The sequence below is a fragment of the Colletes latitarsis genome, chromosome 6 (genome assembly GCF_051014445.1).
Source record: "Colletes latitarsis isolate SP2378_abdomen chromosome 6, iyColLati1, whole genome shotgun sequence".
NCBI classification, from domain to species: domain Eukaryota; kingdom Metazoa; phylum Arthropoda; class Insecta; order Hymenoptera; family Colletidae; genus Colletes; species Colletes latitarsis.
In genome coordinates, this window is record NC_135139.1 from 15,375,565 (window position 1) to 15,392,025 (window position 16,461).

The 16,461-nt window shown below is 38.6% G+C and overlaps 1 protein-coding gene across 3 annotated transcripts in view; it reads right to left on the minus strand.

Annotated features, from left to right (window-relative positions):
- The window catches only part of LOC143342710 (uncharacterized), a 22,505-nt gene continuing 6,044 nt past the window's right edge, over positions 1–16,461 (minus strand). For 2 of the 3 annotated variants that reach the window (XM_076766862.1, XM_076766861.1), the window contains exons 2-7: positions 15,105–15,434; positions 13,792–13,935; positions 12,881–13,041; positions 11,488–11,775; positions 10,902–11,142; positions 1–10,007 (exon numbers count right to left, since the gene is read on the minus strand). In XM_076766862.1, the coding sequence (XP_076622977.1) occupies positions 9,765–10,007; positions 10,902–11,142; positions 11,488–11,775; positions 12,881–13,041; positions 13,792–13,935; positions 15,105–15,434 (1,407 nt within the window). In that variant the 3' untranslated portion in view covers positions 1–9,764. The remainder of the gene's footprint in view (positions 10,008–10,901; positions 11,143–11,487; positions 11,776–12,880; positions 13,042–13,791; positions 13,936–15,104; positions 15,435–16,461) is intronic. The other variant, XM_076766863.1, reaches the window with a different exon arrangement.

Consider the following 16,461-nt stretch of genomic DNA (forward strand, 5'->3'; position numbering starts at 1 on the left):
ACCTTTATTAAGACTTTATCGCGCCAAAGTCAAATAGTGACTTTGGCAATACAAACAGGTAAACGTTGCCCCGAGAGTCCTCGATGCAGATGCATACCCGACGATCTGTTTTCCGTCAAACGAATGTACATATAATCATGAAGCGTTGGTTCAGCGAATCGCAAATAATATCGGTATCAAGAAATAGAAGTCGTATGAATGAACGACCGAGGCCCGAACAAGCGCTATTAACGATGATTACGGAGCAGTCAATATGAATTGGCCACTTTGTCGTAAATTATAAATAAACAGGCCACGCTCGCCGGTTAGATCTGCATATTGAGCGACACAACGCAGGGCGGATTCTACTACCTTAAATCACAATGGCGACGACAAGTTTATTCATTTACTTTGTTTTTTTTTTTAATAATATCCTTAAGATTGATCGTTACGTACATCAGAAGGCGAGACCGCGACACGCGCGTGCACGGGCTTCGAAATCCGTATACGTGTGTGTATGTGCATCGCGACGAGAAATTCTTGTTAACCCGCGTGTAAAATAAGCCAAACGTGTCTTCGACGGGGGGAATTTTCGTCAATTTAAGGACAACGTTGAAGAAATCGTTATTTGAAAGTTGGCGATTATCTAAATTGTATTAAGGTAATTGTTGGATCAAAGAAAACCGTGGTACAGGTTCAAATTACGAAAAACACAATGTTTACACATGTATGACACACTGTTTGACTCGAAACATTTATGTTGTTAAAAAGCGTTTTCGGCTTAAAAGAAAATTTATTTTAGAAGGTTCTTTATAATGAAAGCGAAACAAAAGACAAACCGAATGCAATTGATAGTTTCAAAGATACAAATTCATTTAAATAGCCCGTTTTACGTCTGAAATTAACTTTGAAGATTAAAAGAAAAAGTTTCTTTCTTCAAAAATATCTAAATTTTGTGTTTCTCTATAATTTCAAATACATGGGAGCCATTTCTACATAATACGACTCACCCTGTACGTTCTTCTCCGATCATTTCAAAGCAGTGCTAATATACACGTCTGAAATTGACGTTAACTCATCCTGTACAGTTTTCTAGGAATCATAATTACTCAATTAATATTTGCACCGAATAAGTAAATGTGACTCTGTCGTTACGAAAGGATTTCTCAAACAGTGATCGTTAACATTTTCGGCTCATTGTACAATCGCGGAGAGGAGCGTCCGACGAGCGCGTTTCAATGTTATTAATCTAGAATACGATAGAACAGTCGACAAACTTTGGGACGGTGTTAAGGATGAGCGTCGCGGCGTTCCTCGTCGAATTGCGTTTCGCGCGTTGATCGTTGACGACCGGATGCACAGAAAGAGGTGGTTGATTTTGGCGGCAAGCGTCCCCGGTGTGTGTCGTTTTAAAATTCTTACCGTTGTAATGTTCGTTCGCGGATTAAAATATGCAGAGCCCGATAAAATGTCACGTCTCTCGCTGTCCGTTCGAACCGTAAAAAAATATGTAATCGTACGAACTTCAGGCCGTCGTACGCGTCGTTCGTTAGCCAATATCTCGTTGCCGTTACGCGATCGTAGACGCTTAGAGAAATTGGAAAACGCGTCGTACATACTTTCGTATACTGTCGCCGATGAGATCGCTTGACGCCGTCTATGCAAATAAATAATGCGCCGTGCACACGCGTCGTTTCGTCGCGACTGCATCTATCAAGAGGAACGATCGATGGAATATATATTTATATATATTATAGGTACAACCGGAACACAGAGAGACAATTGTTAAACAACGCAGTCGATCCTTGACTGACGATACTTTCTATACAATTCGTATCCTATTCGCTAAACGAGGTCTAATTAATTAATATCAGATAATTGTCGCTTCTTTACTGTGAACGGGAAACTAACACCGAAGAGGGTCTATAATTACTACGGTAGAACCTTCTTTATCCTAATTCTCCACTATCAAAACACTTTTGAATATGAGACATTAAATAATTTATACTTGACAAAGTTTAACGCAACCTTTGGTTTTTAATTTGAGTAATATAAAAAGTTACGTCGATGGCAAATTAAAATATTAAATGGGAAATGTAAGTCGAACGAAGATTCAATTCAATATCTGTTCTTGTACTGTGATACAAATACTGCAAACAAGTTAATTTTTAAACGAAAGTGCATTGGATCTATGTATATAAAACTTATTCTCCTTATTTTTATTCACGGAACATACAGACACAGTGATTAAAAAGGTCTAAGAAATTATTCCCTTATATTACAATTTAATTTATTCAATTTTACTCGAAATATAGAGTGGTAGATTTCGGAAAAATTAGTATTTTACTTTTCAAAAGTTCTCATTTCCGGACAAACTAACTAATATTATAGACACCAGATATAAAATAATTCAAAAATTGGAAAGCATCATAATATTAGCAATTGAAAGCTACTAATATTAAATCAGTATCCATCTGTACCCACGTGTTCTATGAATAAAAATAAATTAGAAATGTCATACAAACGTAGATTCAAAACAGCCCTTCCGTAAATCATTTTCTTCTGTTATTTTTTCCGGTGTCTGAAATTTATATCTATATTGTTGTACTTGATCCACAAAATGATCGATTTGAGACAGATTTTAGCTTTCTAATGATACAGATAATGGAGGTGCTACTGTTGATAAGAAAAAGTAAAAGAAAGATTTAAATCGATCGACATCGAATCGAAGTGAATTCTAGATTGACGAAGCTCGACGCGATCGTCTCGTCGGTCAAGGATCGATCGGAGCGATCCGCTCTCTTCCCGTTTCCCCCAAAAATTGCCTACAATCGGGACACGCGGCAGAGAGCAGAAGGCGTGAAGACGGTAAATATAGAGTGAAAGAGATAGTCCGAAGAGAAAATCTTTAGGCACACCCACACACATACACATACATTTATATATATAATATATATATAATATATATATGCGTAGAGCGCAAGAGTTCTTCTTTTTTCTTTTTTCGTTTTTTTTCCATTTTCGTTTTAATTTTTATACTTAATACGATGAAGCAAATCGTAAATCCGGACTTAGATTTGCCAGCGCGTACTAGAAAACGGGAACGCGGTTCAAGGCGACGGCGACGCGACGCGGCTCGTTCGTCCGTACAAATTTCCAATTGTGTTTCGTCGACGCGCCCGAAAGGCCATTCGAACGGGCGCGGTCGCGCGATAAAATTTTCTTTCCTCTCGTGATCGGTTTCTTCTCGTTTACGATAATCAAAAAATAAGTTATCAGAGTACTTTGTACTTGTCAAAAAGCCGATCGATGGTCGTAGAAGCTCTTGCACGTGATCCGGTTCGGAGCAAAGGAAAAAGCGCGATCCCGTCGATCGCCTTGCCGCGTACCGTTCGTCGCTATTCTCCTCGTGTAAGACGGACTCCTTAAAATTGCTCGCTTCTCCCGTACGATTCGCGCGTCGTTAATAATTATAATGTAATTAATTACGTCGTAATTCAATAGCAAATATATTATCACATTTAGATTGTATTAATGTTTAAGACGTTCGGCCGGACGTCCTTCGACAAATTCAGACACCTGTCTCCCATTTGTCCATCTCGGAATATTCGAATCTCCGTCGAATCTCGCGAGATTCGTTGCACGTTCTAACATCGTTAATTAGTTAGGCGTCGATTCCTCGAAGGTTTCCAGAATCGACCAACCCCGACGGCTTCGCGTGGAAAATCGTCGTCGACGGCGTATCTAAATCGATTCGAAACATTCTTGAAAATTCGCGCGGCGATCATTAAGGATATAATTCGTAGCCCGTGAAATATTGCTTAACGAGAGCATCACCGATCGGACGATGATCGACGAAAGCCGGCGGTTGATCGTTCGAGTACGTAAATCTAAGAAACATTAATATAGAATATATTATCGTGTAGTTTATATAAGGTATACGTTAAGACACTTACCATCTACTGCAAAAATTCAACAGTTAAAAGATTGTAACAACTAGTTCGTGTTTCGTACGAGACGAACTCGCTCGATCAGCATTACGGCCCGACATTTTTACAAGATCCATTGGCGCGTCTCTAATTAACCGACTAACGAAAGGAAGAAACAAACTGCAATGCTCGATCGTGCGATTTCGCTCGTCGCAGCCTCCGTCTCTCTATTCTCTCATTCTCCTAAAACGCTATTCTCTTCCTCCCCATCTGTTGCTTGGCGTCGTATCTGTTTTCTTCCGATTTTTTTTTTCTTCTTTTGGCACGCATTATCTCTTATTATTGGCACGACATTTACGAACAATGAGCTTGCTAGAATTAATTCGAATAAATCTTCGGACGCACCTGAGATCGATCGTTCGGACGATACGATATAATAAAAAGACCTTTATTACACGCATATGCATCGTATACTAAATACTGAATGCCAATAAATCGTCATTCGGCTCGAGGAGGCTCTACGTCCATTCACGAAAGGCAATTCCTTAAAGCAACGATCGATTACCTATGCTCGTGCGTCTCACATCGTCTCGAATATAGTGATGGGATTCTGACGTATTTTGACACCGTCGACGATACATCTGCGTTCGAAATTTAGACGCTTGTATCGAGTTAAAGTATTTTTACTTATCAATAACGTCAATCGATTCGCAACTCATCTAAAATTAGAAAAACGATGTCTACTGCCGACAGTCGATTTCAACGTCAAGTATAACTTTTTGAGATTGGAATCCAATGTGCTTTCTACAATTCATCGTGCTGAATTTATCGAATATAGGAGGAAGTAATAAAAAGTATACAAAAATAACAGTAATAATTGTAAAAAACGGTAACAAGCTCACCTTAACTATATCGATGACAACTAAATTCAATATTTAACGCTTCAATTTGAATTAGCCCAGAGATGGACAGAATTTGATTCGAATAAAAACTTTATACAATGATTCACTCGAATGCGAAACATAATTTGACTGAACCAATAACGGAACAAGGATTGTTTATCTTTTATTCGTTTTACGAAATTCGTCGCTCGGACGATAATTTTGTCCATCTCTGACTTTTCCCATCACTATTCGAAGAGTGTCCCGGCGCCCGTGACGTTTCCCCGTGAAAAGATCGTCCTCGTGCGAGCTTTTTTATGCAACGTCAACGAAAGGAAAGCGATGACGCGCGCGGCGTGTCGAATACGTTCGCGAAATCTTAAAGGCTAGAAATTATCTAAACGCGGCCGTGGACCAATCGTTCTAAATGGAATAATCAATCGAGCGGTTATCAAAAATAGAATATCGTTATCGTGTACGATACACAACGCATCAGTATATACCAACAATCAACAATCGTCGTTCCGCGATATCATCCACCGCGATATCGCGGCGCGTCCGGTACCAAAAATATTACATCTCACGTAGGAGAGCATCGCATCCGCGTGCATTACGAAAGTCCGAAAAAACGAAAGAGACGACGATCCTCCTCAGCTCTGCCTCCCTCCCCAGCCCCCTAATCTACGCGTTAACAAGGGAAGTCCGCTAGCACACACATGTAAAATCATGCATATAAAAAGTGTCGCGAACACGCTACATATGCCGCCTGGAATAAATCCATCACAAATATAAAGTATCATTTAAATACAATATACATATATCAAAAGCAAGAAAGTATACGGGACCATGGCGTAATTCGTGGCACAATCGATCGAACGAGGCCACTTCCCCGGTAAAAGGTCGGTGGAAAGCGCGGAATTGATTTTCTTTCGCACGAGGCATGGTTTTCGAGATAATTCGCCTGTTAAATTTGTCGGTTGCGCACGCAGTTTATTGTTGTCGACACAGTCGTTTCCGACAAAATTGAAAAGCATTCTCTCGAGGCCATTGGAAAGCCACCCCCACCATTCGCGGCTTACGGATGGATGCTGCGACTAATTTTGGTAAATCATCTATCCTGGAAACCACGAACGCTAATACTAAAACTTTGAATTTCAGTCAACGCGATTCTTCGTTCGAATCTGAATCTTGCTATAAATTACTTCGTCTTGCGCTTGTATTTATAAACATTGTCAAACGACATGCTTTGTATTCTATCATTCTTAATATTTTATTTGATTCGTAGTTGGTGGAATAATCGAAACTATATGGACGTGTCTTCTGGTAGCTTTGGACCCCATGATTGCTATATCTCTTCGCACGATTCTTATTTATGAGCTCGTATTAATCTCTTTAAGAATACTGATATTCTAAGTTATTTTTAACATTGTAAAATAGATGCGTTACACAATAGTGTAACATAATAACATCGTTACAAGATTGATCAATCATTGATTATATAAAAGAAAATAATTCTTTTCCGAAGAGATTAATGAATTAATTCGTACAATAGATTAGAAGACAGAATTGTATAGACCTTTTGACAATGCAACTTATTAAGCCAAATTATTAAACTCGTTCAGAGTTTATCATAACGTGGCCAATATTTATAAATACATTTTCAATGAGAATTTTCTCGAAGCCTAGATCTTCGTGCAAAGAAAATATGTTCCACATTTCGGATTTATTTTTATACGTGGAGTCACTCCCTTTCCGGTTGTATCACAATTTACGTCACACCCTATATATACTGTACACGTACGCGTACAGAGAAAAGTGCGTATAGTTCTCTTTAGTAATTTTTGCGATTACCATTACGATTGATCGAATTTTAGAAATGTTATTGTAACTGATAGGTTACCTGAAACATACTAGAACATAAACAGTAGTGATTACTTTACATACGATGGTTCCCTCTACATACAAACACGGTGCTGCCTCATTTTCTATGAATATTTGTTTTAAAGGTGGACTATATGTAGCATACAAATCATAAATGGGTTAACAGGTCAGTATTTTTATCAAACGTTTCATTTGTATTTCTATTAAAATTTAATTTGGCTGGTCAGTGACTCGATTCTAATTGTTCTGATTATTCGGTTTGGGCTAAAGCACAGGAAAGATAATTGATTAGAAATTAATATTGCATAATTAAAATAAATATATAAATTTGTTTCAGTAAGTAAACTCCGTAATTATTCTGAGCAGTGTAATACTACTTCCTGTTTAGCGCGTCGAGCATTCAAATTGTTAAACCTATTTTATCAAAAATTGGTTATATTAAATTCCAATCGTAGTTTGTATAGTATTTTTACGTAGAAGCGTTTCGTACGCGATTCGATCAATCGTAACTGTGATCCTTGCAGTAATTCAGTCGCTTCGGGGACCGATCTTGGTTTTCTGAATGCGAATACAGGCGTCTTGGACGAGAAAAAACGTAGCGTACAATCGCGGCCGTAACGTTGCGCATCGAGGAGCATAGATCCTCTTCCCGTGCCTTGTTATCTTCCCCATAAAATTCGTTACCGACTAGAACGTAGTTATGATACATTAAAAATTGACACACATTTATGTTATATGGATCGGCTTCTGCCTTATCGCCTCCTCCCCCACTTTCTTTTTTTTTTAGCAGAAAATGTACGGTAGAGTCGTTGGGGACGGTCTTCGATCCTAAAGAGGAAAAAACTTGCCATTTATTAATTTCTATCCGACGTTAAGTGAGGATAGAGTAAAGCCAGTGCGCGCATCGGGAATTCGCTTGCAGACAATCATACAATTCGCTGGCTTACACTTTCGACTTAAAAGTTACTTGAGACACATAAAAAGTTACTATTCGTTGGAAAATCCTGCATTCTGTATTATTATTATTATTATTTTTTTCTTCGTATAGTTGTACCATCATTCTAATGGTTAATATAAAAACGTTAAATAATATTACTTGAAAGTATTGTATCGTTTCACATAATTTAGGCGGTTATACTTATTGACCACAGCAGAAAACTTTCGAACCTCTTATCGCTATCTCTATGAAATTTGATAAAATTCTCTCGACTACTCTTCCCTCAGTTAACGAACATATGGTACGCTACACCTGTTGCGATCGCAATACTCCCGTAAGAATAGTACCACGTTTTCGTTACACGCTAAACAGTAATAATAGCAATGATAATAATAGCAATAATAACAATGTATATCGTTATCGATAATACGGTATCAACAATCATAGTTACAGATCGGATAATTATAATACGGATAGAGCTAAATACAGGAGGATGAGAGAGTAAAATTATGTTTGCAAAATAGCACCTTTCACATAGCCCAGAGATCTCGTGCTATCGTCAAATTTTAATATCGTGCCAGTACGTTAAATCAACTCTGTGACTGGTAAAATTCAACAAGTATTACAGTAAAAATTAACTGTAGTCAACGTTAAACGATATTAAATCGATTATTCATTATAAGCGATCCGCTTTGACGTTTTAGAAATTTCGCAATAAGCAATTAAAACTATTTTGAGGCACGAGCGTCTCTTGGCCATTAATACAGGATAGCAGTCTTTAATAATCGCTGATTCTCTTCGAATAAACGGCGATCGACGCAAAGAGAAACAAAAGACGATGACACGCCGTAAAGCGTTCCTACTTTCAGTCTTCCACTTAGAGCTGTTCGAGAACTCGATTGTACCGAGCAGTTCGTTTTTTCCGAACAACTCGAATACAAAACAAGCGACTCGGTTGCTTTCGAAGCGCACGATTGCGTTTCGAAACGCTCGAACATTTCGAGCAATTCCAATGCTTCAAACAGCTTAAATATTTCGAGTAGCACGAAAAAATTCGACTTGTTCGAATATATTTATTCTAAATTCTATTTCTCTTTATGCGAAGGGAAAATCCCGTAATACAAATAAAAAAGAAAGCTCAACAAATTGAAACGAGAACAATACATTGGAATTGTTTTCCCGCGTATAGACCATGAGTTAAAATACTTGGAAATATCGGAACATATTATTAGATCTGTGTGTTTAATTCGCAGTAAAAAGAATAGAGAAATATATTAAATATATAGAACTCATTTTAAGTAGAAATTTCGTTTTGCAAAGTGAATTTGTATTTAATAAAAGCAAAACAAAAGAAATTCCTCTATAAATTCCAGTCTACGATTCTAGCACCATTGCGCAGCTTTATTCTCGTTCATCATCGTCTGATCAACGAATGAATTCCGATAATTAAATCGACTAATATAAGATCTCGTTAGAATTTGAAGATTAGATTAAATTATCGATGTTCGCATGCAATTCTCTATATGTTTCCTATTTACTATGGGCAAACCTTATCGTTAGTAGTCAGAAGTTGCACTCTTTTTCTTCGTTACTTTCATCCGTGTCTTCCATCATGCTTCATTTCGCGTCATTAGAATTATATACAAATCGTAACCGCGACAAAGCAATATTTCAAACGTTTCCAAACAGCGGTGAAAAGATAAATTTCTAAAATATTTATTGAAATCATATGGACGATACTGTTCAAGAATCGCGAATCGTCAACTTCTGACCATTGCGGCCGTCACTGATCCCCCAAACTGACACAGACAACAAATTCTGTTCGCACGTTTGCACACCATTCGCAGAAATCGATGGCATAATAATTACTTTCATCTTAAAGAGATTAGGAATATAATTGGAATATAATTGAAACATTTACAAACGTAATGTCTCCTGGTATCGATTATTGGGAACCTCTATGTAGCGTGGATTTTTCGATAAAGACGTCGATCTCCAGAATAGCTTAAACGGTGACGGCACGATTGGTTTTGCCGATGTAAAACCTCATCCGCGATTCTAACACCTAAGTCGGAAATATTGACAAAGTTAGGACGTGTGAGGCGACGACTATCCGCTCGAATCGTTCATGTTTGCTTCTATCGACGAGTTACTTCGCTAGTTAGTGGATTCCGTGTTGGAGGACGGCGATGGTTCCGGACTCTGCACGAGAGGAGTATCTCTTCCGATCGTAGGTGTTAATAACATACCGCGTGGACTGAACGTGTCGCAATAGAGATTCTCCTTTTTGTGGACTCGTCTTACGTGGCTTCGTAGGTTGTCGCGACGGGCACTTCTGTACGCGCAGTGAGGACAAAGATGAGGTTTCTCGCCCGTGTGCATCCGACGATGTTGAATGAGCTAAAACAAAACAGGGAATCTTAATAACTCGTCGTTGGCTAATCGACGATCATACAAGGGACTCCTCCGACTCGTACACCTACGAATCTTCGACTTTATATCAACTTAGTCCACGTATTTCGAATAATAAATTGCGTGATTATCATGTTTTACAATTTTAATCGTAGTTTCTTTATGTATATTAGAAATGTAGCTCGATTCTACCACAAGTTCTTTTGCAAGAAAGTGACTCCACCTTCCCCATTCTGTGGCCAGATCCTTCAAGATAAAATCGTTGTTCTTCAACAGTGTAACTTTGGGTCACCTGCCTCTTCTAAATATGCATTCTTTTCAACAAACTATCCTTCAAAGTTCGGTAGCTACATACGTGATCTCAAGTCACTAACTACCTTCAAAACTACTCCAGAACACATCGACGCTAACATGTAAACATTACCTCGGAAGAAAATAATATTTTCGTATCCTAATTAAAAATTATTTAAAAAGAAATAAATTACAATATAATTACACTTTTTCCAAAACTGGACTTGTATATTAGTTTTAAAAAAAGCAAGCTCAATTGTAAGGGAATACTCTTTTGGACCACTACATATTGATCGTGAATACATTCGAGGATCACTGACACGATCGTGTAGTATTTACATAAAGCTATACTTTTGATTAAAAGGCAGAATAGAATGTATCCCAGGTATTCTATAAAATTGAAAGGGTCTGGCAGGGTATCGTTGGATTTACGATCGACTGGGGATTATACGGCTGTCTCGCGGATAAAAATCTAAAAACAATCCGAGTCCATAGATTTCGTTCGCTGTCGTGTTTTGAAATTCTACCCGTTGCTCGAGTGCAGAGCTTCAATGCTCCGAGCTACCCTTTCAACGGCGGGAGAAATATTACCTTTTTCAGTTGGACCGTGCGAAAAATGCAAATGTCGCAGCAGAAATACCGGTCGTCGCGATGCCTTCTCATGTGTCTGCTGAGATCGACTTCGGAAGATCGGTCGGCGCCGCAAACCGCGCAGCTCACCCTGGTCTCTGGCGCTGTGCCCTTCGCGTGGGCCCTTAAATGCCTCTGAAACGCCTTCTCGATGGTGCAGGCGTACGAGCACAGCGAGCAACGGTACTCTTCCCTTTCGTATCTGCGCACGAGAAAGCACAATAAGTCGGAATTACCTGGCATTTCCGTTATCCAAACCTCGATTCGGTATTTTCACTTTATAAGATCGTGCATCGAAGCTTTTAAACTTCAATGCATTGGGTGTAAAATCAATTTTTCTTCTCATTAACATCCTCAGATATACTGAGTCATCCTCAACATTTATTCAAATTATTATGTCAATATTAGAAACATCTTACTGACAAAGGAGACGAGTCATCACTGAGAACTTTGTTTTTCATTACTAATTTTTCGATTCGAGCTTCGAGTACTCGCGAATAATAAACGAACAGGCATCGGTAGAATGTTACAGAAAAATTTTGAGTACCTGTACCTGACGCGTTGCAATGCCAGGCTTCGTTTCTTCCCTGTCGGTGTCATTCCTTGTGCCACGTGCGCGGCCACGTGGGTCTCCATTTCGCACCTGCTGCTCGTTATGAAGTCACAGCCCGAGGACGGACAACTTTTCGTTTCTCCTGTTTCCGTGCTGGAGACAGGTGGATGGCAATCGACAATGTGTTTCCTTAGCGCCGGTCTCGTTGGTGCAACCACTTCACAGGAACCGCAGGAGTAACCGCGATGAGCATTGCTCACGTTTGGACTGCTACCTCGCGACCTGGAAATCGGTTAAAACGATGCAAAATTCGGCGTACATTGCGTTGCAAATCGATTGAGCAAATTATATAAAAGACTCTGACGATTCAGGTTCAGTTACATCGTCTACAAAACATTGTGTGGCAACTTTCGGTTTCAAATGACAATATGGAACCATCCCCACTACGTTTGTATATATTTAGATGGAGTTTAATTATTGATGAACCTTGTCTATTTACTTTTTTTGTGTTCTTTTCTTTTTTCTCTTTTTTACGTATCTTGGTTTATTAAAATAAATAGATAGCGGTCAAGACCTTTCTTCTTGCAATATAATCGGGTCTAACAAATGTCAGTGTTTTCCATTTCAAACAACGTTGGAAAATTCAGACAGTATTCAATATTCCGCAACAAGAAAAGAATAAGGGTATCAAAGGATTAAAATGCATTTGAAATTTTGGAATCGGTACGCGCGAAACGCCCATAACTCAATATCGGTCAATATCCTTTGAAGCTTTTGATTTACGATATCATTTATCTGGGATGTTTCAGATATCTGAAACGCCCACGTGTCGTTGAATAGAAAGGACCATTTGCTTTCTAGTTCAATGGATTCGTTGGTTTCGTTTTATCGATTTCGTAGCACCCTAAATAAAACCTCGCGTTTGAACGTCATTCGTCCGATTTCAGTAAGAACTACACATGGCAATCTGTAAATAAAATAGAATATCTAAACCAAAGGTTAAGACATTTTCGATCTTTTCAACCTGATGTCATTGGTTGTTCCTTTTATACCTGACTGATTCTTAATAATTTTATTTATTTTTTAAAATAAATGACAACTTTTCATTTCTGTACCGTTGTTATTCTCCATTTATTGAACACTTTTCTACGTTTAATTCTCACTGAAATCATTCGTTTATTTTATGTCGTATTACGAAGACTTCTAGCCCATTATGCGTCCAGTTTTGCCCTGAAAGAGGTCCGTGTCTTTACGCAGCCATGTAGCTTATCTGACCCGCCAGGATAAAGAAAAATTTAAACGCCTCGTGTGCCGGCCACGGCATTAAGTAGGTTCTTATGTAAACCACTCTGACTGGAAAGGGTTGGCAACTGGCGAGGATGCATACTTCTCGGTGTAAGACGAATGTTCGCTCTCGGAGTCGCTGTCGGAGGGAATGTTTGGGATCTCTGTAGCTTCGAGGGCCGCCGTCGCCGCAGATAGTCTTCCAAGCATGGCGGTGTATGCTCCGAGGACCCAGCCATTTAGAACCGGTGTGACCGTTCCTTCCTATTATAAGATCGAAATATTAATACGATTGCGCGACTCGTTTTATTTTAGGCGAACACCTCTAATACAGTGGTTTAAAAATGATAGAAGTTCCAAATAAAACTTTCGAATAACGAATGAAAAATAAGCAATTGTTCGTCCGTCACTCGTTAAGTAAAAATAAAAGTTTCGATAGTAGAATAAAATTATTTCACAACATGCAAACAAAAATTTTACTGTGCTATCGAATAATAGTTTATCTATTAGATCCTGCATTGGACGCGGCGCTATTAATCGTTTAAACAGTTTCCACTTGCTCGATAGTTTATTAGCACATAATTAATTTGAACAGATTATACAAACGACTAACCACGTAATTGCTGTGACCCGAGTTAACTCGAACAACATAGTCGCCAGATAAACAAGCGAAATCATACTGAGAAAATAATGAAGAGCAAAATAAAAGGAGGAATATAAAATTAAGATTAGAGTCGCTCAATTCTCGAGTCAAGACTCGAGTAATTTAATTCGCAACATTACAAAGCTTCAACCATAAAATCGATCCTTGCTGTGACCGGTCAAATCCCGAAATGGTACTTGAATTAAGTGTTCTTCGCCATTGGTCCATTCTGACCGATTGTTTTGCTAATCGATAATCTCCTATTTCAGCCGCATTCGTTACTCCTTTTCTCTTTTTCTTGAATTACCTACTTTTACGTTTATTGCAATTCGAAGAAATTTAATTTACGAAATCAATCGAATTCGACGTACCTTATCGAAAGCAAGGTAAGCCATCGGATCGAGCAGCTTCGTCGAAAGATTATTGTTGGCCGAGCGATGGGAACTGTTTGTACTTCCGCTGTCGCTTTCCTCCCCAGCGTCTTCGTTGTCGTTGGTTTCTTTTGGTACGGACGTCTGTACAATCAAAAAGAAACTAATTGCGTCGTCCAATTTTATTTTAATTTACACGGTGACGTCAATGCAACAAATATGTAACTATACTAAACGTTTTAACCGAATTTGATTAACAAATTCTAATTTGTGTGAAATTTATGGCTAATAATGTGAAACGTCTCGAATTAAAAACACAAGAACGTTTTAAGAAATTCAAAATTTTTGAAAAATAAATTTATGTAGATTTATAGTTTAGTATATGTACTTGCAGATAATAGATAAATATTCGATATAACTGCATAGACGTTCACAACAGAAATTACCAGAGACTATCTTATATTTTAGCCTGTTTTATCTTTAAATCTCTGGGACTTTCTGCAGTTGATATTATCTAAGAAACGTCGGATGTAACTCATGGTCCATTTGGTAAGAATAGCTGTTTTCAACCGGGATTTAGAAGTAGACTGATACTGATAATCAGTATCCTACGATGAAGCTAGCAATACTACTGGCGAAATGCCATGAACGTTTTCCAAAAGGACACGATTTTCTTTCCGCCGGGAACGACATTAACTGCAAAAATCGGAGTCGTGAATACGTTAAGGTTTTCAGTTGCTATTTCCATCGAATATAAAAGTAACGTATCAGCGTACAGCAATTTCGATCTTTATATAAAACATTCCAAGTGTCGTTTCTCGACAAACATAATTGACATTGAATTATTAAATAAATCAAGCATGTTACATTTAATAATAATTTTACTACATAAATAAATTTAATATTTCAAGCAAAATTCTGTATGTTGCGAAAAACTGGTAAAGTTACATAAACCAACGTTTATATAATTTTGTTCATCCATGAAGGGAGGAAAATACGATGTCAAAGTTTGACGATCCATTTCTGAAATACCGTCTGTTACTTGCAAAGACCATTAACACTAGAATTACCGATAATTATAATGTATTTATTTGTAATTGATAGGCGAAGAAATGTATAATGCAATGAAAATAAGTATTTATTTATTCTCTCATAGAAAATTACGGTAAATTTTCAGAAGTTCAGTCGAGTAAATTTTTGAGTAATTTTATTAGAAATTACGAATGGGTCATTTTGTCTGTTTTGGTAGTTCTAGTGTTGATATAATATCTAATAAAAAAGTTTGACGACTCCCTAGGTGGCATAGGGTATACCTGATTATCATTCTCGTCTGGTATTTCGATGTTTCCTTCGTTGTCGTCGCGTGGTTGCTGATCATTGTCCTGCTCAGCATCCTTTTTCTCGACGTCGCCCTCGCTGGAGGCGACGGATGGTTTTGTGACCAGTTCCATGGGTCCGTACGGTGGTCCGGGCGACGTCAGCGGTAACGGCACCATGTCTGGCCGATGAAGGGCGCTCAGGGCGAAGGCTGCCCTCGGGAGCAGCTGCGTCGCGCTTGGCGGCAGAATCGGGTGCCTTCGGGCGAGACGCGGGTCACCCCAAAGTTCACCCGCGGCGTGAAGACTCCAGATCCCATATTCCATCTGGAACCGTTCGCAACTGGGTCAGCGAGGCACCGTCAGTGATCCTTACTGGCGTCTGGACGTTCGAGTCGCGGACAGACAGAGATTCGAAACGCCCGTGCGACTCGTTTCGCGGCGTCTATTTAAAACGGCCCGCCGATACGATTAAAACGAAACCGAAAATAGTATAACCGTTTAATGGAAAAGGCGATATTCCCTTGTTCGTCAAATTATTCCGCCGCTGTAACCGTTACCCTGGCTAGACGAATTTTAGGGATGAAAGATAGATGAGATCACGTACCGAAAGACTGGAATAGAGTAGCCATTAATAAAGGATAAGGTTCTTCATCTAGCGAGACATCGATCGTTCAACGATCACTGGAAATAGGCGGATTCTGATCAAATAGGTTCTCCGGAGCTACAACTTTGCGACAAATTGTTAAAACGAATAAATAACCGGAAATATTCGTTAGTTATTGAACTGATTCAGAATTAAGTTCATTTAAAATATCATTTAAAGAAAGTTTCTTCATCTATACTGTATTCAACGTGTATTCTAAGTTTACACGACAATCATATGAACTAACAAATCCTCATGCATTTATTCAAACAAATCACCAACATCGATTTTCGTTAAATGTTTGAACGAGTATTATGGAAGACCGCCTCATTGATTTTGAAGTATGGACTTCCAAGTCGGCTTTTAGACGCTGCTAATCTCAACCTCTTGTTGAATACATTACCTAGGATCTTAGAAGATATACCTTTCGTTGAAAGATTATGATGATAAGGGATCAGCTCAATTTGAACGATTTGAACACAGGTCAAAGGTGGTTTTAACGTGGTGTATAGAGATTATCAATTCATCATAACGGCGTAAGAACGTCTATACTGGTAGATGTTACGGCAAAAGTGTCCGCAACCAGTGATAATACACGAGGATGAACATTAAGCACTACCCAAACCTAATTTAGGAGTCATCACAGCAACTTATCGTAGTTAACTATAATCACTTGATCATGAAACAAAAGACCAAGAGATGATTCTA